General features: G+C 40.9%; 1 protein-coding gene across 2 annotated transcripts in view; it reads left to right on the top strand.

Moving 5' to 3' along the window:
* The window catches only part of ARHGAP28 (Rho GTPase activating protein 28), a 1,230,114-nt gene that overhangs the window by 1,011,073 nt on the left and 192,541 nt on the right, over positions 1–26,500 (top strand). For both annotated transcript variants that reach the window (XM_044066513.1, XM_044066514.1), the window contains exon 10: positions 11,116–11,198. In XM_044066513.1, coding sequence (XP_043922448.1) covers positions 11,116–11,198 — 83 coding nt within the window. The remainder of the gene's footprint in view (positions 1–11,115; positions 11,199–26,500) is intronic.

Raw genomic sequence — 26,500 nt, forward strand, 5'->3', positions numbered from 1 at the left:
ATATCATCCACCATTTAGGCCAAATTTTATAAAATGTTTTCATAATAATATATCTTAGTAATATGACCTTTGTTACTGTATTACCTTCTTCATTCCATGCTTTCTCATTTGTACTTTTTATTCTTTTGCTTATCTTTATATATTTCTCATTTTCCTTTATCTCTAGCCATATTGCAATATGATCAGAAATTCCTGTTTCAACTACCTCCCCTTCTATTATAACTAAATCCTCTGATACTGTACAATAATATATTTCAATTCTATACCCCTTTTGCAAGTCCATGAAATTTTGTCCCAAACTTTTAACTTACCACATCTTATAATGTCTAACATTTTTCTTGTACCATTCCTTTCTTTTTTTCACACCATAGTCTAAAATCAGTGAAATAAGATTTCCCTTTCTTTGCAATTAGTATATACGTACAGTGTTATAATTCTGTATATGTGTTCTTTCCATTTTAAATATAAAATGGTTAATCTTCACATTTTTGCTAAAGTTACATCTAATATCTTTACTGTATTCCTACAGAATACAGCTATTCTAGAACATCTCTCATTTCCCAAATTCGAGATTATCTTTCCTCCAAAGTTTCTCTGTTTGTAATCTTTCTTCACTTGTTAAAAATCTTGTGCCTTCGAATATGTTTGCATCTACATCACGTGTTACACCACTCCAAAATTCGTATTCTTCTTACTACTCACATTTACAAACAGCACTAACATTTTCCTTTGCCTTTTCCCTAGATTTATGGTTTCATAAGTCCATAGCTAATTACTAGCCTAGCTTTCTTTAATAGGTCATTCCTTCCCAAACAGAGCACCATGACCATTATACCAAGCCCCAATCATTAACTGTCGATATTAGTTTTCATCCATTTCCTTTCTTTTTTTTTTTTTTTTTGCACTTATCCCTTTAATTTTTTTTCTGACTTGTACCCTTTTATCAATAGAATTTTTTTCTTTTACTACTTTCCATGTCTTCATCACTTTTTTAAGCACCTTCTTCTATGTCCTCTTTATTATTTTCCATCTAATTTTCCTCTATTTCTACTTCTACAATTTCTTCGTCTTGTTCATTTTCTTCTGTTTTTCTTTTTCCTTACCCTTATTTTGATTTTTACAATCCTTCCTTAAATGTACAATATTGTTGCACTTATAACATTTCAATTCACGTTTTACATCATGTCCCATTTCCCCACAAATATGACATTTTCTTTTGTCACAGTTATTTATCAAATGTCCTTCTTTTCCACAAAAACATGTTTCGGGTTGTGCCCAGTATTTTATAACACCCCTATTTCCCTTCATATTTATCATGCTTGGTATAGGTATAATTTTTCTCTTTCTATTTTTAATACAATATTTCAAGCCCAGCCACCAGTCCATAAACCCCTTTTGTCATAATCTTTTGCAATGTCCAGTACTTCTTTACATAAAGCTTTCAATTGCCTTTCAAAATCTCTCTTTCTACCTCTGTTCTGAATTGTATATGAATCTTCTTTTTTGTTTTCCTGTTAAATGCTTTTATTACTTAAAGATTCTATGTGTTAGTCTTTCTTTTTTCATATTCTCCAAGAAAATTTTCCATTGAAAAAACAGCCTCCAATACAATGTCACAAAAATGTCTCTCTGTTAATAAGAATAAATGTTCTTACCTCATGTGCTTTTACACCCAAAGGAGCTATTCAGTTATCCCACACTTCATACCTGCCCATTTCTGTATTCTTTACTTTGAATCCTTACCACTTACTTCCATTTTTCATTTTATTCTACCTTCCTTTCTGCTACTGTACTTCTGCCTTTTTACTTTCTCTGCATGTTTTCTTTTCTGTCTCATCACTATTCCTCAGGATTATTGCTGCGGTAGCGTGTTCGATTCTCAGTTAGAGCGTCTTCTGTGTGGCGACATGTGTGAACGGGCGTTCCTTCGTTGAAGGTTGTGCGTTAGGCCCAGCAAGCCAGCACGTAAAACTCTACTGCCAATCATTAGCGGACCGGAATTCTGCTGTGGTGACCCCTAACTGGGAAAAGCCAAAAGACACAAACAAACAAATTATTCCTCAGGATTATCTCTGCATCATCCTTTTGTATTTTCTCCATAATATCTCCCCATGAAACATCTCCTTCATTTTCTGACTCACTCTGCACCACCATTTTTAAGTAAATCATCCCACCACCCTCCCAACTGGAGGGTTGTAATTATATGTCCATCACTTGCTGACTTATCTCCATCATACAGGTTTCTTTGAAACATTTCCTCAGAATCCTATACACATTCTCTGGTCTTGATATTTGCTTTCTCCTTAATTTCTTTCTCTCTCCATCTGCCTCCCTGTTTCTCCAGGCTGCCTCTGTACCTGAAACAGAAACAGGAAGTGCTCTGCTAAAATGAGTCCCACTCACAACAATGACGAGTAGGAGCGTTCCCTGACACACTGGCGAAATTTCCCATACCTGTATAAGTACAACCTCAGGTCCCCCCTGAAAAGAGGCTTCTAGCCTAGTGGGACTAATGGCATCTTGCTCACTTATTTTTAAGCTACTTAACTATTTATGTATTCAGTGATGCCAGATTGAAAGCACATACATAAAGTGCAAGCAATAATCTGCCAACCTAATAATCAATTACAGAGCAGCAGAGGCTGTTCTTTTATTAAATCACCCTTATTGAAATTCCAAGTTGTGAATTTTGTAATAAAACCTTTACTATCTTTTATAGAGGACAGGTTAAAAGCCATGTTTCTGGGTTCCCTATCAAAAGAGTGAGAATAGATGTTATGATTTCTGACAGTTTTAAAATAAACTATAGCACAAATAAATGAAAGAATTCCAAAAACTTGCTGTTACAACTTTAAAGTGTTTTTCAGGATAAGTTTAGACCTCTGTATCACAGGGGTCTCCACTCCACACCCATGATGCATATATAATACATCTAAGATCAATGCATCTCAGAGTGGTACTCAGAGGTACCACAACCTCATCTTTGGTATACATCCCACCTTACATTTTCAGTTCCCCTATTAGAAGAATCGGGGTTATGGTTGCCCCAATTTCAACAAGCAGTCATTATTTTACTTTTTATTTTTAATTCACTTTTTCAAGGTGACAAAGGCCAGTGAATCAAATCTTCATTTGCATGTTTTTTTGTGATGTTATTTAGATAAGTGTCACAGTAACACAGGTTCTTTTACTGGACTCTAGACAAAAATCTTCACAGAAAAAAGTAAAAGAAGAGAAACAAAGCCAAAGCTGAGAACATGCATACAGACCTTGAGCAACAACAAAGTAACAGTGTTAGAGGTTACTGCTTATGCAAGACATAACTGTCACTCAGATCTTACCTTAAGACATAGAAGCCGGTATAGGCACCATTCAGACAGATACCTTACATGGAAAATATTCAAGTTGTTTGAGGGAAATGTCAAGCGACAGAAATGCAGTAGAAACCAGCAGATTAACTTGTGTGGGTAGTTTTAGAACAACAATAATAATAGCAATAATACCACCTGTTTGTTAACCAGGTAGGCCCAATGGACACGCAGTCCCTTTTCAGGGGCATCCTGGGAGCAATGACTGGTTAGGTGAATTGCTCAAGGTCACACTGGAGGCAGATGAGGGCTGAGGGAATAAAACCCTGTACCACAGGAACTGTAGCTTGAAAGCTTAACCTCTGCATCAACTGCCAAAGGTTAGCAATGAGAATGGGAGAAAAGTCCAGAAGGAATTTTTCATGGTGAACACTCTGCAATTTGACTTCCAATAGTAACTTATTGGTGGACAGAGCATTTCTAGATGCTATTAGACTGCTAGTAATCCTGCAAGGCTTTCACACCTCTTACCGTGCAAACTAATGATTGTAGCAAAAGTAACGCTGAAAAATTCGAAGCGTATGAAGCAGATGGTGGTAAATTAAGCAGTTATATAGCAATGTAATAGTGACTCCTAAGTGGAAGTTAGGAATCAAACTTAGCAACCTGGTAGTATCGAGTCTGGACAGAAGCAAGCACAGTTTGTAATGTACCCTTCTGTCAACATAACTAAATCAGCGGAACAACTTTGGTCAAGTTAAGTAATCTAGAAGAATAGCGTTTGGCACTGGCCAAAAAAAGCAATGCAGATATGTCAAGGTAGAGGCTCCCTGAAGATATGCAGTCACAATTGTCACAACTAGTTCTGTTGAAAGAAAATAAAGACTGTCAGGTGAATGATAATCAAAGAGAGGCAGAGGAAGGCTGCTCCGAATGAAGCTGAAGCACATCAAATCAAGAGTGGCAGAGGAAGGCTGCTCCAAATGCAGCTGAAGCACATCAAGATCTGCCCCAAAAGCAAGATCCATTGGCCATTGTAAATAATTTGGTTATGGAAGGCCTTTGAAGAGACCAGATAGAGACTTGGATTATTCCATAATTAAAAATAATGCTAAGGGTTTAAATGTTTGTTATATAGGTTCAAAACAGTTTAATTTTTTTACACAAGTAGCCCATGCCATGTTTAATGTAGAGTTAAGGTTAATGTTACAGTATCATGATAATTTATTTATTTATTTGTTTGTTTATAGTATTTGTTAACCAGGAATGTCTACTGGGCCTAGGTGAACTAATTTTCAGTAGAGGCCTGGGGAGAAAAGCTCCACATAACATCAATAGTACATACAAGAAAAAGTGCAATATATAGTGTATATACAGTCTCAATGCATGGAAATAAATATTAAACACAATGGTACAAGTTATTTACAAACATTACACATCAGCATTTTGTATGTAATGTTTACTATCTCCTGGACATTTATGTATTTTAATTTAAAGGGACGGCACAGTGGTGCAGCAGTAGCATTGACACGTCACAGCAAGAGGTTCTCTAGTTCGATTTTTGGCTGGGATGCCTTCTGTGTGGAGTCTGCATGTCCTCCCTGCATTCATGTGGGTTTCATCTGGGTGGTCCAGTTTCCTCCCACATTACAAAGACATGCATCTGGAGCATTTTTCCCATGCTTCTGCTGAAAAGTGGCTTCATTCCAACTCAGACTTTCCTGGTAAACAAATGTTAAATAAAATTAATTAATTAATTAATTGATGCTCTTGGAGCAGTTGCAATGATTTGCTTGTCATTTGGTACAAGAACCTGAGAATGGTACTTGAATACACAGCTCCTTCAGGCTACACCACATCCTGTGTGTGTGTGTGTGTGTGTGTGTGTGTGTGTGTGTTTTGCTTATTATGCATCCTGATTTTACTCTTATACCTCAGCACATGCACACACAGCTTTCATTTAAGACTGATCTTAAAATAGGTGATTTTTATTTTGAGTTTGCAGAGGCCTGGGGAACCAGCATAAATGACCAGTGATTATTTAGCAGTGTCATTGCAACCCAAATATTGGATCTTGTAGGCTCTATTGTACATCTTGGAGCTTTATGTCTGCATCCAGAGAAGGTTTCATTGACAGACTATGCTGTCTCCGCAGAGCTGTTAAGACAGAACCAGACTGCAGTCTTTAGTCCAGACATAGTCTCTCTGCTGACACCTCTTCTTACTATCAGAGAATTTGGAAGACTTCTGTCCTGGACCACAACAGCTGCCTTAAGCACATCTGCTACATCATGATCTGGATGGTTATTTTCCCAGGAGAGTTGCATCCCTGCTGCAGAAGGGTGCCTTCATTGTGTAACTAGATGTAATAGAAGACTTTTGGCACACACATTTCTGTGTTTCACAGAGGAACTTCTTGCAGCCCACCATGAGTGGGCATTCTTTTCAGTGTCATGAACTCCCATTTACTCTATTCTTTGTAGTAGTAGAATTTTTAAGGTACATACTAGGCTGTAGATCCCTGAGGATCTTAAGAGGTCTAACTTTACATTCTAGTAGTAGTTTTACCCCTTATACATTGCATGAAAATAACCCAGAGTAGGGCAGAACAAGGATATGTTGGGGTAGTAACTTTTTGTCCCAATCCATGAGGGACACGGGTGCTAAAAGGTACTTCTAGGTACTATCCATAAAGGTGCTAAGATGCTAAAAGGTACTTCTAGGTACTACCCATAAAGAAGAAATGTGAGCAGGCAAAAGAACCTGTTCCATTACTGGGTGAGTGGCTGCTGTTGTCCTAATAAAGAGACTTTCACGTGGCATCCCTTGAGTGGGCATATCAAGTGGTTCCCTGATGGCAGCACCTAAGTGGACATTCCCATGGCTGCAGTCCTGAGAAGTGACCATGAACTGGGAAAACATAGAGAAATCCTCTCTGCATTTCAGAAGATTCTACCCTAGGTGGGGCACTGAACCTTTTCAGTTCTGTCTGGAAAATGTTCAAGGAGGTTATGGTTTGGCAGCCAGTGTGAAATTTGTACATGATGGTTCAGGTATGAACCTTCCTGAATTTTCTGAGCCTCACGGTATGGTAAGCACTGTTTTTGTGATTTTTTAACATGATTGAGGATGCATCTGATGCACTGGGCTGTGACGTGCGACTGGCTAAAGAGACATTGTGTGCTCATTGGTCATTCCTTGGTTTATAACTTTTTTTTCTTAGACCCTGGGGTGATAGACAATTCCCACTAATTTTTAGATGAGTCTTCCATTCCTACTTGGGGGGGGGGGGGGGTCCACATCAACAAGTTGGAACTTCTTGTAGTTCTCGTGCGACATGGCTGTAAAGGACAAGTGGATTCTGAGGCCAGTCTTAATTCATTCTGGTAACCAGTTCATTGTGTGATACCTGAACCGGTGTGGGGGACACATGGTTGTATACCCTGTTCACTGGGGTGATGAGAGTCTAACAGTGGGCTGTAGACAGGGATATAATTATCTCAGTGATTCATATTCAGGGTGAAGTGAATGTGCTGAATGACTCAATGACTTGCCCCTCCACTCCTTTCCTGGAGTTCATGGATTCAGGAATTGTACATTGTTCAGATCTTCTAAGTTGGTACTTGACACTCGCAGGAGTGTGGTTATCCATGTCTCCTGCTTTGTGCATCAGTGTAAGAGAGTTTTCAGTAGGCACATTTTTCATTCCATAGCAGGGAAGTCCCTCATACACCGAATCACAAAGTCCATGGAAGAAAAACAAGCCTAACCCTTCTCATTTACAGTGGTCAGCAAGGATGTTTGTTCACTGACAGTAAATAAAGTTATTCCATTTGAAGCTGAAGATCTCCATGGCTGGGGTGACACTCTTCTCCTTCTGAGTGTCTCATTCTGACTGTAGACTCTCTGAATTCCACCGGATCTCCTGGCTAGAGGACCAGTGTAAGCTGCATATGATAGAAGACATTGTACAATTGAGTACAAAGTTATCAGCTGTCACACATCCATTCATTCCTAGGTCACATGATGTCATTACTGAACTCCTCATTCTAGGAGACATCGACTTTACAAGTCATATATGAAAGCAGCCATCCCTCAGTCCCCTTATGGTCTCAGTGTCATTATAACCTTAACCACAAGAACCAGTAAATGCTCTGATCATGTAAGTACCCTAGACTGGACCTTCACTGTTGCTCTTCAGAATAAGTCTTCATGAGGTGTCACAGCAGATGCAGTTACTGATCAGCTGACAAGTTTTGCATTTTAGAGTAAATGACAGATCTGTCAGTTGTACAGATTCTGTGTTTGTTTCCAGGACCATAAGATATTTTAACATATCTATTGTAAGTCCTAATCTGAACTCCATGGAATGATTGGGTTTTGTTAAATTACTGCTAGAAAAATATTGTGAAGTATTTTAGCTGAACCATGCTATCCCTCATTAATGATCACTTTAGGTCTCGTAATCTACTATGAATAATGTTTGAACTCAAATATAATGAGAGGGCTACAAGTGCGTGTGAGTTTGGTTCTGACCTAATTAGGTTCTTTGAAGTATGAAACAAAATCAGTTCAGCAAAAACAGTTACTAACTCATCAACAAGTAAATCATGCTGCTCATCTACGAATATGGAAATTATTGACCAGTTGCTTCATCCAGGGCATGACAATGCCACCTTTCTCCTCTCCGATTAATTTGTGTTCTATCTTCATGATATAGTCCATAGCATCTTCTCTGACAGGTCTTGTATGAGTTGGGCCACACCTAATCACAAATGTGTACCCTTTATCAGTGTCCTAGTATACAGACCTCTCAAGTACTTACACAGATTCAAGTCCGGATTGCCAATGTCAGACGGCCTTTATCTTGAGTTCTTAAAGACTAGCACAAGGCCCATGCCTTTGATCGATCTTAGTCAACATGTGCAGTATTGATGAGTACAGATCCTAGTTGTCCCCCTAGCACAGAGGTGGCTCCCTGTTCCCTTAAAAAGCTGTCAACCTGTTGGACTTCTTTCACTGCTGGAACTACCAGAAAAATGTGTTCTGCATCAACATCTTCACTATTGTGTTAGCTCAAACTTTCTATGAGCAACATAGTACACCTTCAAGCAAAAGGGTTACAGCAATATGTATCTCCTGTATACAACTGATCTCCTCTGTTACAAAAAAAAAAAACTTAATAGCAGTTAATATTTGTGTATGCTTTTTGGATCTTCTAAGGTTTATGACACTGTGAGTCATACCTCAATATCCGTCATTGACCCACCTTCAGTGCCTTTAAATGGATCAGTATCTGTTTCACTTACAAGAACTGATCTGTTGGATGGAACACGACCATCTCATAAGTCCCAGCTACTTATATTTGAACTTGGAGTACCTCAAGGCTTTGTTCTCAGTCTTCCAAATGCATTAATCATTTGGTTAACTAATGCTGCGCAGCATAGCTTATGCAGAATTACTTGTGGCTCAACAGGGGTTCCACGTGGCACAGCTGTGTCACTAGTCAGCACTAAACTTCATAACAGCTTTCAGTCTTTACAGCTTTAGCCACAGGAATATGGATTCCCATTTCAGCACAAAGTCAAATCAATGCTTTTCTCTCTCAAACTTAACTCATTGTCATGGGGACTTGTGAGAAGAGTCTGATCTGATTTCAGCAGAATGATGTCAGTTGTTGATCCTTAGTATCATGTCAATCAAAAAATCTCCTGAAAAACTAGTTGAGTGTAAAAAAAAGCTGCTAGCTAGCCATTGTGATTGTGATCTCGTATCTTATTATGGCATCAAACCAAAAGTTGATAGGTTTTGCATGATTTAGTCCTTTCTTCATCCTATACTCGGTTCCCACTCAGCTGTACTCTGCCCACTTTCTTAGATGTCTTTCCCTGTCATTACTTCAGAATTTAGAACAGGTGTGTAATAGAAGCACCTGAACAGGTGTATAATAGATGCACCTTTTGCTGCTGGGAAGCATGGTTGTTGTCATCACTGTGTCTGTCTGAGGTCACTTTATTCCACATCTATCTTGTTTTAATTCCACTGTACTTTGCCCAAAAAAGTCTATGCTCCCAAGACCGCCCCTCCTTATCTAACTTTATCTCCTGAGGAGTCACCCTGAGAAGCCTTACATAATCAATAGGTGCACTTGCTTTAAGTCCCTTTAAAAAAAATCAGGTTTAGTAACAAATACTGTCTACAGATAAGTAAACATTCGTAGTGGCTTCCTGGGTACCTCAAGTACCTTAGTGAGGTTAAAGGTTATAATAATTATATAACAATTTATCCATCCATCCATCCATCCATCCATCCATAAACTCTTTTCCCATTTGAGGAAAAAAAAAACCCTAGAACTGCAGCTGCAGTAGCACATGAATCCCATCTGTGTTCATTCTACACTATCTCTTCATACAGCACGCTGTGTACCATGCAGTGTATTGTGCAGACCTACCCCTATCAACAGCCGTGTGACCTGTCGTTGCATTTCTTCACAGATACACACTCTGTCGCTATTGTACTAATCCTGTCCCTTCTATCACCATTCATTTTAACCTTTTCCAACAAGCAGGTCAGGCAAGCATACAGTTCCAACTCTGTGTGTATATGGCTGCAATCTAATGAATATACTTCTTGTAATGTTCTTTTATATCACATTAATATATGTTGTATATATTCTGTTTCATAGTAACTTTATACATTTGTGTCACTCTCACAGAATACCAACATATTCACTCCATTTCAAGTATCATTTATTTATTTTCACTGGCAGACTGTCTGTATTAATAAACTTTATATTGTCTGTTCTAAAGTACCTACTGTCCTGTCTGAATTAGAGTGTTTCTGTGTGATATCTTAATTTTATTTATGTATTTGTTTTTTATTTAATAGTCTGTTCTACATTTTAGATAGGTGTGTGTGGAGATCCTTTCGTTTTCCCCAGGATTCAATTGAAAATATGTTTTCACAGCTACACATTCCCAGTTAAATGTAAATAAATAATATTTATGTAAATAGAAAAGTAAATAAAAAATAGTTAATTTGTTCTGGGATACCTTAAGCAGCTGTATGATTTAGGTCTCATTCCACAGTCAAGGTGTGTGTGTGTGTGTGTGTGTGTGTGTGTGTGTGTGTGTGTGTGTGTGTGTGTGTCACAAGTTTCTGGCCATCATGTGCTTGGGGACACCTAGATTGTTGCCCAGTAGCCAAGCACTAGATAGCCAAGCACTTCCATAAAGACTTTTCTATGTCTGATGACCACTGCAGTGGTCTTGTGATCCTTGAAATGTGAGCTTTATGACTGACAGGCTTTCTGATACTTATCCTGACACACTGGTTCAGCGGCTATGAAGATTCTGTCTTGGAAAATGTTATTCTTTGTGGTCATCACTTCTGAGTGAAGAATGTCCACGTTTCAATCAGTTATTGGTAGGGAACTCTAACTGGTCTTTATAAAAGGATCTTTGTCTCTTGTTATCAGTCCATGTTTCCTTCCAAAATAGGATTGTCCTTGAATTATGCTTCCTGCCTGTGCTGTGATTTAGCTGAATAGCCTTCCTCAGGACTCGTGTACAAGTTCCTGTTAGACAGCTAAATGATCTTTTAATGTCAAGTGAATAGTTTACTTATTTCTCAGGTAATGTTCTTACTGATCCAGTATTTAAGTGCATGAAAATTTGGTGTTTAGATGTTTGGCAAACTTGGATAATAATGTCAGCAGAGCAGAATCAAACATTGTCTTTAGCAAGCTCTGAATTAGGATATGTTTCTTATCTGTAACCTGTTGTTTTGTTTTATTTCTTCTTCAAAGGTATATTCCAGCTCAAGCTGCAGTTGCAGGTTCTGCACCTTCTTATCTTGCTGCTACCGGACCCCAACAGAGACACTCTTAAGGTAGGTCGTGTTCAGTCTGGTTAGCCTGGTACAGACGAATGTGATCAGACCGGACCCCAACAGAGACACTTTAAGGTAGGCCGTGTTCAGTCAGCTTAACCTGGTACAGACGAATGTGATCAGACTGGACCACAAGAGAGACACTCTTAAGGTAGGTCATGTTCAGTCAGGTTAGCCTGCAACAGACAAATGTGATCAGTGTAGCATGCAAACCAGCATTGTGTAGTAGTAGCTAAAATGCAACATCATGACATGACCACAAGAATGAAGGTAAAGACAGCCTGATATGTTCTAGAACATTGTACACCTCTGTTATGACCTACCCAGCAGTTATAATCTTAATAACATTTAATAGCTATGAGGGAAGAAAACAAAAAGTAATTTGTGTCTACTGCTGTGGACATGTTGGTACTCTCTGCCATACCTGGTCATGTGGACATCAACCCTTTTCTTCTTCACGTCTGAACTTAAGGAGCCCTGTTGTGCTGTTCTCTGAACTTTAATACCAAGTCGTGTACTCTACTGAAATATTGGCTGTTCTAAGTATTTCTGTCATATCCAAGATGCCAGCAAAATGGAAACGTAATTTACATTTTTATCAAATTAAGACTGAAAGCCGCGGTGGTGCAGCGGTAGCTTTGTCGCCTCACAGCAAGAGCGCCTTCTGTGTGGAGTCTGCATGTCCTCTCTGTGGTCGAGTGGCGTTTGAAAGACATGCACGAATGGGCATGCTTTCGTTGAAGGTTGGGAGTCAAGCTGGCACCTCGGCACTGTGAAAATCTACTGCCAATCATTAGTGGACTGCAGTTCCGCTGTGTCGACCCCTAACCGGGAAAAGCCGAAGGAACATCAAATTAAGACTGAGGATGGAAGGCTTTCAATGTTTTACAAATGGTTATAGTAAATGTTCTGTACTAATTTATGTAATCTAAAGGTGCTCTTTACATAGTCCTCCTTCGACTGTCCAGGTATCGTCTATAATCATCTGCATTGAAGGGTTGTATATTTTATGTCCTGTTTTTTCCTGTAAGATATTTTGTAACTTTTTCCAACATCAAAATTCATTCCTAATATTGTTGCAGTATTTACCATTCTAAGCATCTTGTCCAGTTTTAGTCCACCAGATCAAGTGTCTGAGTATATTTCATTGTTCCTTTCCTAGAATAAAAGCAGCTTATGGAATATAACTGACCAATATTATTTATACTTTACTTTTCCCACATTATTTCTGAACTTGGCATACCTTCTATTAGTAAAACACTGCAGTGCATTCACTCATGATACAATAGTATTCTTTTGTGATCTTACCTCCTTAGAGGCAGGACTGCCTCTATTGTGTTCAGGTCCCAGAAGAATGTCCACAGAAGTCTGCTGTGAACATGAAGTATGTATGTACGGACATGAGTAGCAAGAGTAACAGAATGAGAAATGAAGTAACAGTGGTGTGTGGGGTGTTTCACATTAACATGGCTGTGAACATGAAGTATGTATGTACGGACATGAGTAGCAAGAGTAACAGAATGAGAGCTGAAGTAACAATGGTGTGTGGGGTGTCTCACGTTAACATGGCTGGGAACATGAAGTATGTATGTACGGACATGAGTAGCAAGAGTAACAGAATGAGAACTGAAGTAACAATGGTGTGTGGGGTGTCTCACGTTAACATGGCTGGGAACATGAAGTATGTATGTACGGACATGAGTAGCAAGAGTAACAGAATGAGAACTGAAGTAACAATGGTGTGTGGGGTGTCTCACGTTAACATGGCTGCAATGCATACTTTAACCAGAGAATTCTAAAACGCTTAAATAAGGCAGTGTGCTCAGTGTGTTTTTTTGTAAACTGAACCTAAGTGTCCAGAATTTCATAGAATGTCCAGATTCATGCCTCATAGTTGGGTCTGTCCCTTGTAAAATGTATGGTTTTCTGACAAATCAATGTGGATTGCAGACACTAAATGGTGAAACATTTGTGTTTCAGACTTCATATCACTCAGGAAATGCATACTAATGCAAAACTGGTTATTTATTTATGTATTAGCATCTGTTTACCAAGTCCAACTGGGCCATGACAGACCCCTTTTCAGCAGGGACCTGAGGAGAAAAGCTCCACCACTAACACATTTTAAAAGATGTCATACAAAACAATATACTGCATTAAATACAAGACAAAACAGCAATTGTTAACTATCACTTACAAAATACAAAAATTAGTATATAAAAGGATAAACATGAAGATGCTGGAAATCATTACATACCACAGAGTCACATCTCAGTTTTAGTACAGCAGAGTCACATTTCAGTTTTACTACAGCAGAGTTACATTTCAGTTTTACTGTAGCAATGATAACATTAAGAATGTCCATTAGGTTACTAAACAGGTGCAATCGAATGTGTAGGGCATTACTACTAGATAACACACTGATGTTCCTCGTGTTTCACTGTTGCAGTCATTACATTTGGGTAATCTGTTGACAGGTTGCCCTCAGTCGGCCTGAGTATCAAAGTCTTGGGTCCTGCGTCGGTTGCTGTCTCCTCTTCCATGACGTCAGGTCATCAGGGGTATAAAACAGGCAGCTGACGCCATTTTCTTTAGTCTTTCTTGCCTCGTGGTGCCCGAAGCAGAAGCAGTTCGCAAGTGCCGGTCGGCCGACTCCTGAAATTTTCAAATTCGAGTTTCAGAACCGAAGTCTTCAATTAAAGCTAAGTACCCCGTTGGGGAAATGTTTTCTTGCTCCATACCGATGCCAGCTCCAAAAACAAAGACAAAAGCAACTTCTAAGGCTAAAAAACTGACGCATGAGCCACGTGCTCAGGCCTCTATGCCCAAAAAGCAGATGATCAAAATGGCTGAAGACTTCATTACCTTGATCAGGGGTTCCCAACCTCCCCCCCCCCCCCCGATAAGAGGCGTAGGCAAGACACTGATTATGAATCTTCAGATCAGGTTTCTATTTGTTCTGATTCCTCTTCTGATCAGGAATTTTCTATACCACCCTATGAGGATTCAGATGCAGAGGAATCCATCCCATCTGCATCTCCTCCTGAAGATTATTCCTTTGGAGAAACCTTACATTCCTTGAGGGAACATTTTCATTGGGAGAGTCAAGATTTCTCAGACTCAAAAAAAGAGACTTGGGGATTTCCTCCTTCTCCCTCAGCATAGGCCTTTGGTCATACCTCCTGTATTAGACATTGTTGATGACGTGTTTTCGGAATCAAGCATGACTCCAGATTCCTTACCTCCGGCTCCTAGCATGCCAGACAGATATTACAGGGTTCCTGACTCACACAAATTTTTATTCAAAAACCCTGCTGCTGACCCTGAAACTATCTCACAAGGTCCCAGAGGTGTAAAGCCCTCAACAGCTAAGAATCCTACCCCCTCTGATAGAGATTCCAGAGTGCTGGATAGATGGGGAAAGAAGGTTTATACGTCTGCAACCTTGGCAATTAGAGCCTTAAACTGCCAGTTTCATATGCTTAAATATCAACAATATGTTATGGGATTTTTGAAACAGAAAATTATGTTGATTTCTGAATGTGTGGAAAATAAAGAATTACAGAAATTATTGCATGCAGCAGAACAGGTTGGAAAGCATACTTTGCAATGTGGTTTTGATTCCTTGGAGGCCTCCTGCAGGGCCACAGTTTTTGGATCTGTGATTAGAAGGCATGCCTGGCTCAAGGAGCAAAATTTGTCTGATCATGTTAAAGCTAAATTGTTGGATGCACCTTTACAACATGATACTCTGTTTGGTAATAAGGCAGAAGAGGTTTTAGAGAAAATGGAAGACAAAGCTAAGTCTATGCAAGCTGTAAAAGACTTTTTACAAGTGCAGACACCAAGATTCAGTAGACTCTGGCTTACAAAAAATTGGTCCTTTCCTGTCTCCAACAGAGCTTCACGGGGCAAATCCAGGCACTCAAAGGGCTCTAGATACCAATCACAGGATTCTTACAGGTCAAAGCAATGGGGTGCTTCTACCTCCAAATCTGGAGGAAATAAAGCACAACCCTACAGTAAACAGTCTCAATGACTTCCCTCTGCCATCACCAAGCACTTATCTTTTGGCAGACCCCTTAGGGGGAAAACTAGCACTTCATGCTCAAAATTGGCAGTTAATAACCCAGGACAAGTGGGTATTAAACATAGTATCCCAGGGATACAGATTTCATTTCCATGCTTTGAATGTGTAGGGCATTACTACTAGATAACATACTGTTTTGTAGGTATTTGTAGGTGTGGCTAAGCTGTCGGGTCTTCTGATGAAAGCCCAGAAGCTTGGATTATGCCAGAAGGCCAAAAGGTCACCGCAGACAGAGGACAGATGGACAGAGTTGTAGCAGCATTTAGTCAGAAGAAGACTGACAGGCGTACAGTTTGAAATCCAAGAGGTGGGTTCTAAGGTTTTCTTTGAAGTTTTTTGGATTTATGATTTGTCCTAGGGCTTATGGGATTGCATTCCAACATTTTGATATATATAAAGAATACATTGCTTTACGGTATTTATTGTTTGGTTTACTGACTTGGGCAAGATGTGCATCCGTAGACCTGAGAGTTGTATATGAGGGCTACCACAGCATTCCTGTCTTCATTGTTGGGACATTTATTTGGTGATGGAGTGGGGTGTACCATAGCATTATTGTCTTCAGTGCTAGACATGTGTTTAGGTGATGAGTGCCATAGCATCACTGTCTTTGTTAGGTTGATGGGTAATACCATACCATTACTTTATGCAGTGCTAGATGTTTATTTTGATGGTGAATTATACTTTGGGCCAGTTTAAGTTGATTGAATTTTTGATAGTTGGGAATTCCAACCACTTTCGCTGGTTGAGTGCTAGGTAATGTGTTTTACTAGGAAGGTGGGTTTCAAGATTTGCTATTTTATTATAACATTGTTCCAGTTTTGTTAAAAGTGAGGAGCTGATGTTTGTTAGTAGAGGAGAGGCATAGCAGAGAACTGGCAGTAGATGTCTAGATTGCATGGTATGACAGGGAGATACTTTGTAGATAAGACCTAGTTTTTGTGTGTTTTTGATATTATTTTGGATGGAAATAAAATGTAGGTCAGATTTTAGATTATCGTCTATGGTGACCTCGAAGTAATGTAATGCATCTAACAACCTCAAATCTAGTGTTTTGTGCAGATGATCTATATTGAATTGAGTCCATCACTGAAGAAAGATGTACTGAAACCCTTAACTGGACTGTTTTTTTTTTCCTCTGGAAAGAGGACTTTACTTATTTTTGCTAAGTTTTGCTAAGTTAGTTGAGTCCAGGATCTCGCATTCTGAAAAGTTCTCCTTATTCCTAATCGTCTGCTTCCTCCTTATTCCTAATCGTCTGCTTCCTCCTTATTCCTAATCGTCTGCTTCCTCCTTATTCCTAATCGTCTGCTTCCTCCTTATTCCTAATCATCTGCTACTTTATTGGAGACACTACAGCTATTTAGATTAAAGACCATGAGTGCTGATGGCATAGTGGTTGAGATGAACGAGTGATGCGATGATCAAGTGGTCCGGGGGTTCAGTGTATTATTTGCACAGACTTATAGGAGTGAAGTACTGATAAGGGACTGAGGGTAGCACTGGCACGTGTGTTTGATCGGGTGTGTAATCACACATTCTTTTATTTGGTGTGTAATGTCATATTCTTTTATGATGCACTTATTGAGAAGGGAAAACAAAACAGTAAGTTTGATGTCTTCGTATTTATTGTTTTGTAATTTTAGGTGTTGTCATTTACTTTGCAGTTAAATGGAGATGAAGATGTAGAACTGTACTGTGGAGCGTGTTTCAGGTTTGTAGGCATGACTGAGTGAGTTTGTAATATTTAGTGCAAAGTAGTAAGATTGATAATACCACTAGGACAAGATGGAGTAGCATGGTGTTGAAGTAGGAGATGCAGCTGAGTGCTGGAGATTATTGGGAAGTGCAGTATGGGCTAGTTAAGAATGACAAATTTTACTGGGTATTAATGTTGACTGAGTTTATTGCTGATTGGATGGAAGAGTGTGATGGCTGTTGGGGGAGTGGCCATGAGTGTATAAATATGATAGGTGCATAAGAAATTACTAGGCTATCAGCTTAAGACCCCTTACAAACCTAGCCAATATATCCCGACTTTCCCCAGTGTATGGCCCCAAGGGGCAAGAATATGGCCTAGATTTGTCCCTATGCCTGGAGTAGCTTACAGCTTGTCCCTGTCCATATCCATAAGGAACATAGGTGCTACCCCAGGTGTGAATTTGTGATTTCCCATCCATTCATCCAAATCGGCATAGGGTAATTGTTTGAGGCCAGCAATCCTCTTGGTGAGATACTTTTGGGGCATCTCAAGTTGTTATAGGTGTCTTGTGAGGTACATCCCAAATGGGGCATTGTATTCAATGAGGGGTCTGATAAGTGATGAGTAGAGGGGAATGATGACTTCCTTATTTCTAGACGTGAACCCTTTTATGATTAAGTGGGCCACGTAGAAAGATTTTCTGACCACTGTGGCAATGTGGTTATCAAAGGAGAGGTTACTATCCACTTGGATCCCAAGGTCTCTTATCACACTTTCTGTGTTACGTGAACTTCTCCCTATTTGGTAATTCATGGGTACCATGTTTTTACCAAAGGGGATAACAATGCACTTTTTGGCATTTAGTTTGAGCCCATGATTTTGACACCAGGTGTCTGTCTTGGTGAGGCCCTTTTGCAGGATGTCTACGTCAGCAGGGGAATCGATAATAGCACCCAGTTTGCAGTCTTCTGCGAACTTGGTTAGCCATAGTCCCTCGGTGTTCGCTTGCACTTCAGAGAAGTATATACTGAACAGGAGGGGTCCCAAGACTGAACCCTGGGGTACTCCACTTGTCACTGGTTTGGAGTTGGATCTGGAGTCTGCAACTCTCACAGTGTGGGTTTTGTCTGTGAGCCAGTTGGCCACCCATCTTGTGACGTAAGGGTTTATGTTAAGGTTGATGAGTTTATCTATGATTCCTGAATTAGGGATAGTGTCAAAGGCTTTAGCGAGGTCCAGGTAGGCTGTGTGGGCCACCTTGCCCTCATCTATGGCCTTAGTAACTGTTTCAAAGATGTCTACCAGGTTTAGGAGACATGACCTACCTTTTACAAATCCGAATTGGGTAGCATCCAGAGTTTGGAGGTTACCAATATCTTTCTTTATGAGTTCCATGATGATACGCTGCATGGCCTTGCAGACCAGGCTTGTCAGGCTAATAGGTCTATAGTTCCTGGAGTCTGTGGTGGTTCCTCCTTTGTGGAGTAGGATAACTGTTGCTGTGTGTCATTCTGTGGGCACATAGTCTGTGGTGAGGCTGTGATTGAACATAGATTTTAGGTGGGGGACTAGTTCATTTTGGAGTTTGTGTAGGATTCAGCCTGGGATGTTGTCCAGTCCCATGGATGCTTTGTTTTTGGCTTTAGAGAGTGCCATTTTTACCTGTGTGTTTGTGATTGCCGGGGCTCTACAACCATCTGGTATAGTTATAGGCCCTTTGGGGGGTGAGGAGGGAGTAAAGTTTGCACTGAACCTATCTGCCAATATGTTGGCAATATCAGTTGGCTCTGTATATTTTGTGCCGTTCTGTTGCAGATCGGTGCAGATCTGGGTGTTGCCATGGAGATTCTTGACATAGCTAAAGAATACCTTGTGGTTGTCTTTGGAATCCGTGGCAATTTTTCTTTCAAAATTAGTTTTGGAGGATTTTATGAGAGATCTTAGTTTCTTACAGAGGCCCATCAGTGAGTTCCTCCATACCTGGGTTTTTACTCTCTTTTGCAACAGTTTCTTCCTTCTGTTGTAGAATTTGTTAATGGCAGGGGACCACCAGATTGGCTTCCTTTTTTGGAGGATAGTGTCTTGGTTTTATTGAGGATAGCATGATCCATGCACTCATGCAGGTGCTTGTAGAGTGCATTTGTGTGGGATTCAGCAGTCGTGACTGTACTGACTGTGTTATCCATCTGCAGGGGCGTTGTGAAGTTAGTCACCTCAGTTTTGAGTAGCATGAATTTTGCTTTGGAAAACTTTTTTACGATGGTTTCCTTGTGTGGGGGTGGGGTCAGAATGTGGATATCTAGGGTTATTAGTTTATGGTCTGATCTAACAAGCAAGAAGTTGATCTCGGGCGTTGAGCACCGGTCTCCCATGTTGGTAATGACCAGGTTCAAAATATTGTTGCCCCTGGTGGGGGTGTTGACAAGTTGATCCAGGGCGTTAGAGTTTTTAAATTCCAAGAATCATTGAGCAAGGGGGTTAGTACAAGAGTAGTTTTCCCAGTTTATGTTAGGGTAGTTGAAATCACCCATTATTATGGGATTTGGTTGTACCTTCATTTTTTCCAGTGTCCCCAGGAACGAGGAGTGAGGATCCTGGGTCATGGTGGGAGATCTATAACAAGCTACAATTTGGAATGCATTTTTGCCCAGGGTTAGTTGCACTTGGATGATTTCAGAGACATCGTATTTTTCAACTAGCCTGGAGGTGTGGATGTCCTTGATGAGTATGGACACACCCTCTGCCCTTCGTGTTTCAGTCCAGGTTTTGTGGCCGAAACATGTGGTATGAATTATAGCCTGGTAGTGCTAGGGTGCTCTCGGGAGCCTTGAACCAGGTCTCAGTCACTGCACAGATATCGATGTTCTCCATTTTGAGGAGTGCCTCGAGTTAGTGCATTTTGAGATTTAGACTCCTAGCATTGAGTAACATTGCCTTCAGTTTTTTGTTACCTGTAGTTATTATGGTGGTTGGTTTGTTTTTTGAGCCTTGCCTAAAAAAGGCACTATAGGGGCGGCAAGAGCCTTGGCCAATATCCTGAATCCCAGAGGTGACAGGTGCAGGTCATCTCTGGTGAAGCATCGTGGCCTGTCAAGCATGTCATCCCAGGCAGACAGATACTGGATCCCCTTTGAATGACACCAGAAGCTTAGCCAATTGCTGAAGTTGATCATCTTATCCTTGTACTATGGTATCAATTTTGGTGAAGGCAGGATGCTACTCAGGGCTAGGGTTATACCTGCCTGGGCTACAAGATTGGAGAGCTCTTCCATGTCTCTTTTCATGTAATCCAGGGAGGTATGTCTCAGGTCATTTACACCAACATGGACTATGACAGAGTCATATTTGTACTTGCCTTGTAGTGACCTGAGTGCATGTGTTATGTGGCAGATTCTGGCACCAGACAAGCAGCTGACAGTAACCTTCTCTTTGTCCGACCTGGTGAGTTGAATGTCGGTGTGCCTGACTATAGAGTCACCTATCACTAGTGTGTTGGGTATGTTGTTTTTCCTTATGGGCTGTGGTTGTGTGGCACACCGAGTTTGTGGGCTATGTGTTGTTTGGGGTGTGTTGGTGGGAGGAGGTTACTTGTGTGTCTGATTTGGAGGTCTCTGTTGCCTAGGCAGATTTAGATTTTTAATCAGAACCTCCGTATATGTCTTGGTGTTTTTATGTGTGGGTTTTGGAGGGGTTGGTTTAGTTGGTCTATGTGTAGTGAGTGGGGTGTTGCGAGTTGTTACCTTCTCCTCTTGACTGTCTGTTCCAGTCTTGGTTGGAGAGAGCTTTGCCTCTAGATTGGCTGTATAAGTGCATCTCTCGCAAGTGTTAGTGTTTGGTGGTAGGAGGAGAGGGTTGTCTGTGTACATGAGGCAGTTGTAGCATTGCCTCAAGATGCCCAGGTTCATCAGGTAGGCTGGAGAGTACACCAGGAGCTGTCTCTTGGGCATGCCTGAATAAGTAGGGACGTATACGACTATTCCCTTCTTGGCAGATGTGGGGGTTGAGTGATGAAGTTTATCTAGTGCTGCAGTAGATTTAGAACAAGTGCTGGGCTGAAAGGTGCGGGTCTGAGTGCTTTAGGCTGAAAGACTGCCAAGTTGTAGGGGAAAAACTGAAGAGCAGACTTTGTGGAGCCAGGAATGGTTAACCCCAGCCAGGGTTGCCAGACATCCCTATTTCAGCGGAGCGGGATTGTCCTGGGATCAGCAGCCCGATCCAGAGTCCCGCACAACCGGCATAGGTCTTCACTTAGCGTGAAAGACATTTTTTTTTTTTTGTCCTTACCTGGCCAGTCAGAAATCTGGCAACCCTGACCCCAGCTAAAAGGCGCTGCGCTGTGCACAAAACCGCGCAAATGCGGGGTTTTATAGCAGAAAGATGAAAGGGATAGAAATTAGCCCAAAATGGCCAATAAACTACAAATTCTGAACTGGAAAGTACTCCTCCAGGGATAGATAGGCTGCTCAAAGCTCCCCACTCTCACTGGTGAACAGAGAAACTTCCTTCTATCCAAGTAAGGTATGGGTCAACACAGAAACTACAATACAGCCCTGGATTCAGCAAACTCTGAAAACTAGACTCTACTAGCTTCAGAAAGGAAACAAGTGTAGAATAGCTTATTTTTTTTTGTGGGGGGGGTTGGTTTTTTTTTTTTTTTTTGGGCCAAATAAGTCGTGATTTAAGCTTTTTAAGAGGCAACCTGGTATATCATCAGGGCCCACTGAAGCTGCATTTTTTGCTTTAGAGAGTGCAGTGGCAATTTGTTCTTTGGTGATTGGTGGTGGAGTGTTGGAGGGAATTTCTTGTAGGAGAACTTGGAGGTGATGGGGAGGTGAAATTTGAGCTGAATTTGTCAGCCAGTAGATTTGCTTTACCTTTCAGCTGAGTTTAGGTGATGCCATCTATAACTAATTCCACACATTGTTGGGTGTTACCTTAAGATTGCGGACATAACTAAAAAATGCCTTATGGTTATACTTAGCTTTGGAAGCTATTTTTACCCCAAAGTCTACTTTCAGAGACTTGACTGGTTCCCTGATTCACTCGTTTACACTAATGAGGCACTTTTTGCTCTGTTGTGCGCTTTCCCGCTTACTTCTCGACAGAATTCTGTTTCTTTTGTTGTACAACTTATTAATACAAGGGGTTCACCAGTGCAGCTTGTTTTTGCTGTTTGACTTTGGTTTATTTCAGTCTGGTACTGATGTTTCCTTGCAGTTGTTTGTATGCTCACCTTTGCATATGGGTTTCTGTGTTTTCTGGATTTCAGGGAGCTTGGAAACTAGCTATCCCATCCCTTAATAGGGTGTCATTTATCGTAGAAAGTTCTGAAAGTTTTTGGGGTTAGGTGAGCAGACTAGTTTTACCTTTATTTCAAGGGAGATTGCTTAGTGATCTGATTTTACTAGTGAGGACATCACAGAGTGGGGGGGGGGGGGCAGCACTGTCCCATATTTGTGAGTACCAGTTCTCGGATATTTGTTCCCCTAGTGGGAGTGCAGACTAGCTACTCCAGAGCATTTGAATTTACAGTCAAGAAATAATTCGACCTGCATGTTAGTGGTCAGGTATGGCTCCCATTTAATGGGGTAGTTAAAGTCCCCCATGAGTATGGTATTGGGCTGGATGGTAAGTGACTCTAGTTACTTCAGGTATGATTTACAAGTTTCCTTATTCAAGAATATGGTGTAAGCAAGAATACAGTAACGGAATTGTTTCATGGTTAGTTCAATATGGAGTAGCTCAAGCATGTCATATTGTGCCCTGAGGTGTACTTATCCTTTACGTAGATAGATACACCTACGCCTTTTGCTCTTTCATGTTCATTGGGTGGTCAGAACAAATGAAAGGTGTTATAGCCATCCACTGCTAGAGTGCTTTCCATGGTTTTGCACTATGTTTCATTAGCTGCACAGATGTCAGCATTCTGCTGGATTAGAAGAGCTTTCAGGCAGTGCAGCCTCTTGTTGAGGTTCCTAGCACTGAGCAGTAACACCTTTAGCTTGCCCTAAGTAGCTTTTGTTATGTTGGATGGTTTGCCTGGTTGTCAGTGCCTAAAAAGGCATTATAGGGGGTGTATAATGTTTTGGCTAATATCTGAAATCCTAGAGGGGACAGGTGAAGACCATCCCCGGCAAAGGAGCGTGGCTTGTCAACCATGTCCTCCCAAGCTGACATGTATTGGACCCCTTTGGAATATCACCAGTAGCTAAGGCAATTGTTAAAGTTGATCATTTTCTGTTGGTACTGTGATATCCTCAGAGACGACAGAATGCTGCTCAATTCTAGGCTCATACCTGACTGTGACACATATTCTGAGAGTTACGTCATGTCTCTCTTCATGTAGTCCAAGGAGGTACATCTCAGGTCATTCATGCCCACATGGATTATGACTATGTCATACTGGTACTTATGGATAAGTGACCTGAGTGCTTACATGATCTGGCAAACCCTGACCCCTGACAGGCAACTACCTCTAACCACTCCCTTATCCAGCCTGATAAGAGGGACTTCAGTGTGTCTCACAACAGAGAATCCTATGACCAAAATATTAGGCTGTGAAGTGTTTAACTATATGGACTTGGTAGTCGAGACCCAATGAGATGTGGCTTTGTGTTGTGATGGGAATTGTCTTGTTTGTGTGCATGTGGAGTTTCTGAGGACTGTGCCTGAGAGGCCTACACTAACCATGCCCTATGACATGTCAGGTAAGCACACAATGAACTTTCCACCTGCATTTTCCAGCTCAGATATGTGAAAGTGGCCTTCTTCTGCCACAAGACTTCAGACTTTGTACCTCTTTATGTAAAATGACTGATTTGGAGCCCAAATTTTAAGGAACCTCAAACAAATGCCTAATACTAACAAAAACACTAGATACAATGTAGTTCATTGTAGAACACCAGCCCTTACAGCAGTTTGAAAATGCAACTTTAAACTTTAAAGAAGAGCATAAAAACAATAAATAGCACAGTAAACGTTCACACTATATTGAAAATAAACAATGTTTTCAGATAGAACCTCTTTGGTTCCAGATGTTTGTGTCCGTGCAGGGCACTGGCACAGCGAGCAACTCCATGTAAATATTCCAAATTTATACCAGCACTGGAAATACAAAAATCTTGACTACTGAGCCCTCTGGCCAATAAAATGACTACACTTAGAGCACTTTTGTGTGCTTCCCAGCTCAGACAGAACAGGTAATGATTTGGGGGTAGGTGGGAATGGGGGGGTATTAGAAGTAACGTGAAGCCATATGTAGGAGTGAGACTAGCCAGAAAACATGGCAATAAAAACAAAAGCAATTTACAGGCTCAAGACAGTGTCCCAACTGGATGCAGTTAGAGACACTCCCCAAACAGTAACTAGCTGCTTTCCAGCAGTGCCTAAGCCACAATTACAGGACAATTTTTTTCTAGGTTAGCATTTCAGGTTGTCAGTGGGAGTCGGTCTTCAATGAAAGGAACAGTAGCAGTAAGCTTTAACTGCCTAGTTTGTGCAAAGGATCGCAAGCTGCTCACGGGTAAGATATTATGGCCTTAACAAGCCGAACTACATTAGCACATGAAGTATCCTTATTATAGCAAGTGTCTAAGTTTATAAGATCAATATTTTAAAGCTGTTCCTGTTTTTCTGCTTTTGTTTCCCGTTATTGTTGGCATTATCCAGAATTCTTGCACTATCCCTGTGAAGGCCTGTGCTGACCTCACATGAGCATTCCACAGGTGTTCATAGGTGTTTACTAGGCTAACAACCACATGGGCCGTTTTTAGCCTAGCCATGCTTCCCAAATCTCTGACAAGTTCTGATACCTTGGTAAGTGTAAGCATGGGTCTGGGAGATGAATCATTTACAGGTTACCTGAGCATAGGTACGAAACCAATGACAAATTCCTGGTTTCCCATCCAATTGCTCAAGTTGCACTTGAATTGGGTTAGGGAGGAACTCTGCTTCACATGGATGGGGAGCCTGTCCCATAGATGGGGTAGTCTCTGGGATACATACCCATCTCTCCAGCAGGTCCTATTTATATCACAGGCAAGGTTTAAGTCTTTAGACGGGGTAATTCTGGTGCTGTTTGTTTTGTGGATATGCAGGAGTTCCATCAGAGTGAGGTCTGACAATGCCCTGTATACCAGGCATAGATCTCCCCTCAAAATCCTATAGGAGATAGAATACAGGGATAGGGCCTTGAGGCAGTCTGCGTAAGACATATTACTTACATCCTGTATTCATTTAGTGAGGAACCTCTGTGGATGTTCCAGTTGCTGGATATATCTGGTTAGGTACATACCAAAGGGGGCATTGTACTCAATGATAGGTCTGACAAATACAGTAGAACAATGACTTCCTTGGACTTTGTTTATAAGTTGTGCAACATAGAATGATTTCCTCACCACTGTAGACACTTGATGATCAAAGGCTAGATTACTATCTATGTGTGTCCCTAAGTCCTTTACTACTGGGTCATTTCTAAGAGGTGTGTTATCAATATGATAGTTACCGGAGATGGATGACTTCCCAAAGGAAACTATTATGCATTTATTGGCATTTAGTTTTAGTCCATGGCTCTGCCACCAGTTGTTTGTCTGTGTCATCCCCTACTGGAGAACATTTGTTTCAGTGTGAGATACAATAACAGCTCCTAATTTGCAGTCATCTGCAAATGTAGTTATCCAGCGACCACTGACATTGGCTTTGACTTCTGAGAAGTAAATGCCAAAAAGGAGCGGTCCAATGACTGATCCCTGAGGGACTCCACTTGTGACTGGCCTCTTTGTAGAGGTGGACTCCCCAATTCTAACTTCCTGGGTCCTGTCTGTGAGCCATTTGGCTATCCACCGGGTGCATACAGGTTTGTACCTAGCTTCTTGAGTTTGTCAACAATCCCCAAGTGGGGTATTGTGTCACATGCCTTGGCCAGGTCAAGCTAGGCAGTGTGAATAATTTTGCCCTCATCCATTGCTTTGGTGACCTTCTCAAAAGAAGTCCACCAGGTTGAGTAGGCGTGATCTGCCCTTGATGAAACCAGACTGTGTTGGGTCCAGTGTATGGAGGTTTACTATATCTCTGTTGATCATCTCCATGATAATTTTTTCCATAGCATTACATGTAAAACTAGTGAGACTTATGGGTCTGTAGATGGCCCACCTTTGTGCAGAGGGATGACTGTTGCCTTTCTCCATTCATGAGGCAAGAATCCTGATCAGAGGCTACAGTTAAATAGTAATTCCAGAGGCCCTGATAGGCCATGTTTCATGCTATTTAGAAGGCATCCTGGGATATTGTCTGGGCCCATTGATGCAGTGTTCTTGGTCTTAGAGAGAGAATTAAGGACCTTTTCCCTAGTGATAGTAGGGGGGAGTTATATTTGATGATATTTCCTGAGGGAAGGTTGAGGGGGAGAGAGCAGTAAAGTTGGAGCTGAATTTCCCAACCAGGAGGTTTGCTATATCTTCTGGCTCAGTGTAGGTGGCTCCATTTACAATGAGCTCAGCACACAATTGTGTA

This window comes from Protopterus annectens, chromosome 3.part1 (assembly GCF_019279795.1).
Source record: "Protopterus annectens isolate FY-2018-M chromosome 3.part1, PAN1.0, whole genome shotgun sequence".
NCBI classification, from domain to species: Eukaryota; Metazoa; Chordata; order Ceratodontiformes; family Protopteridae; genus Protopterus; species Protopterus annectens.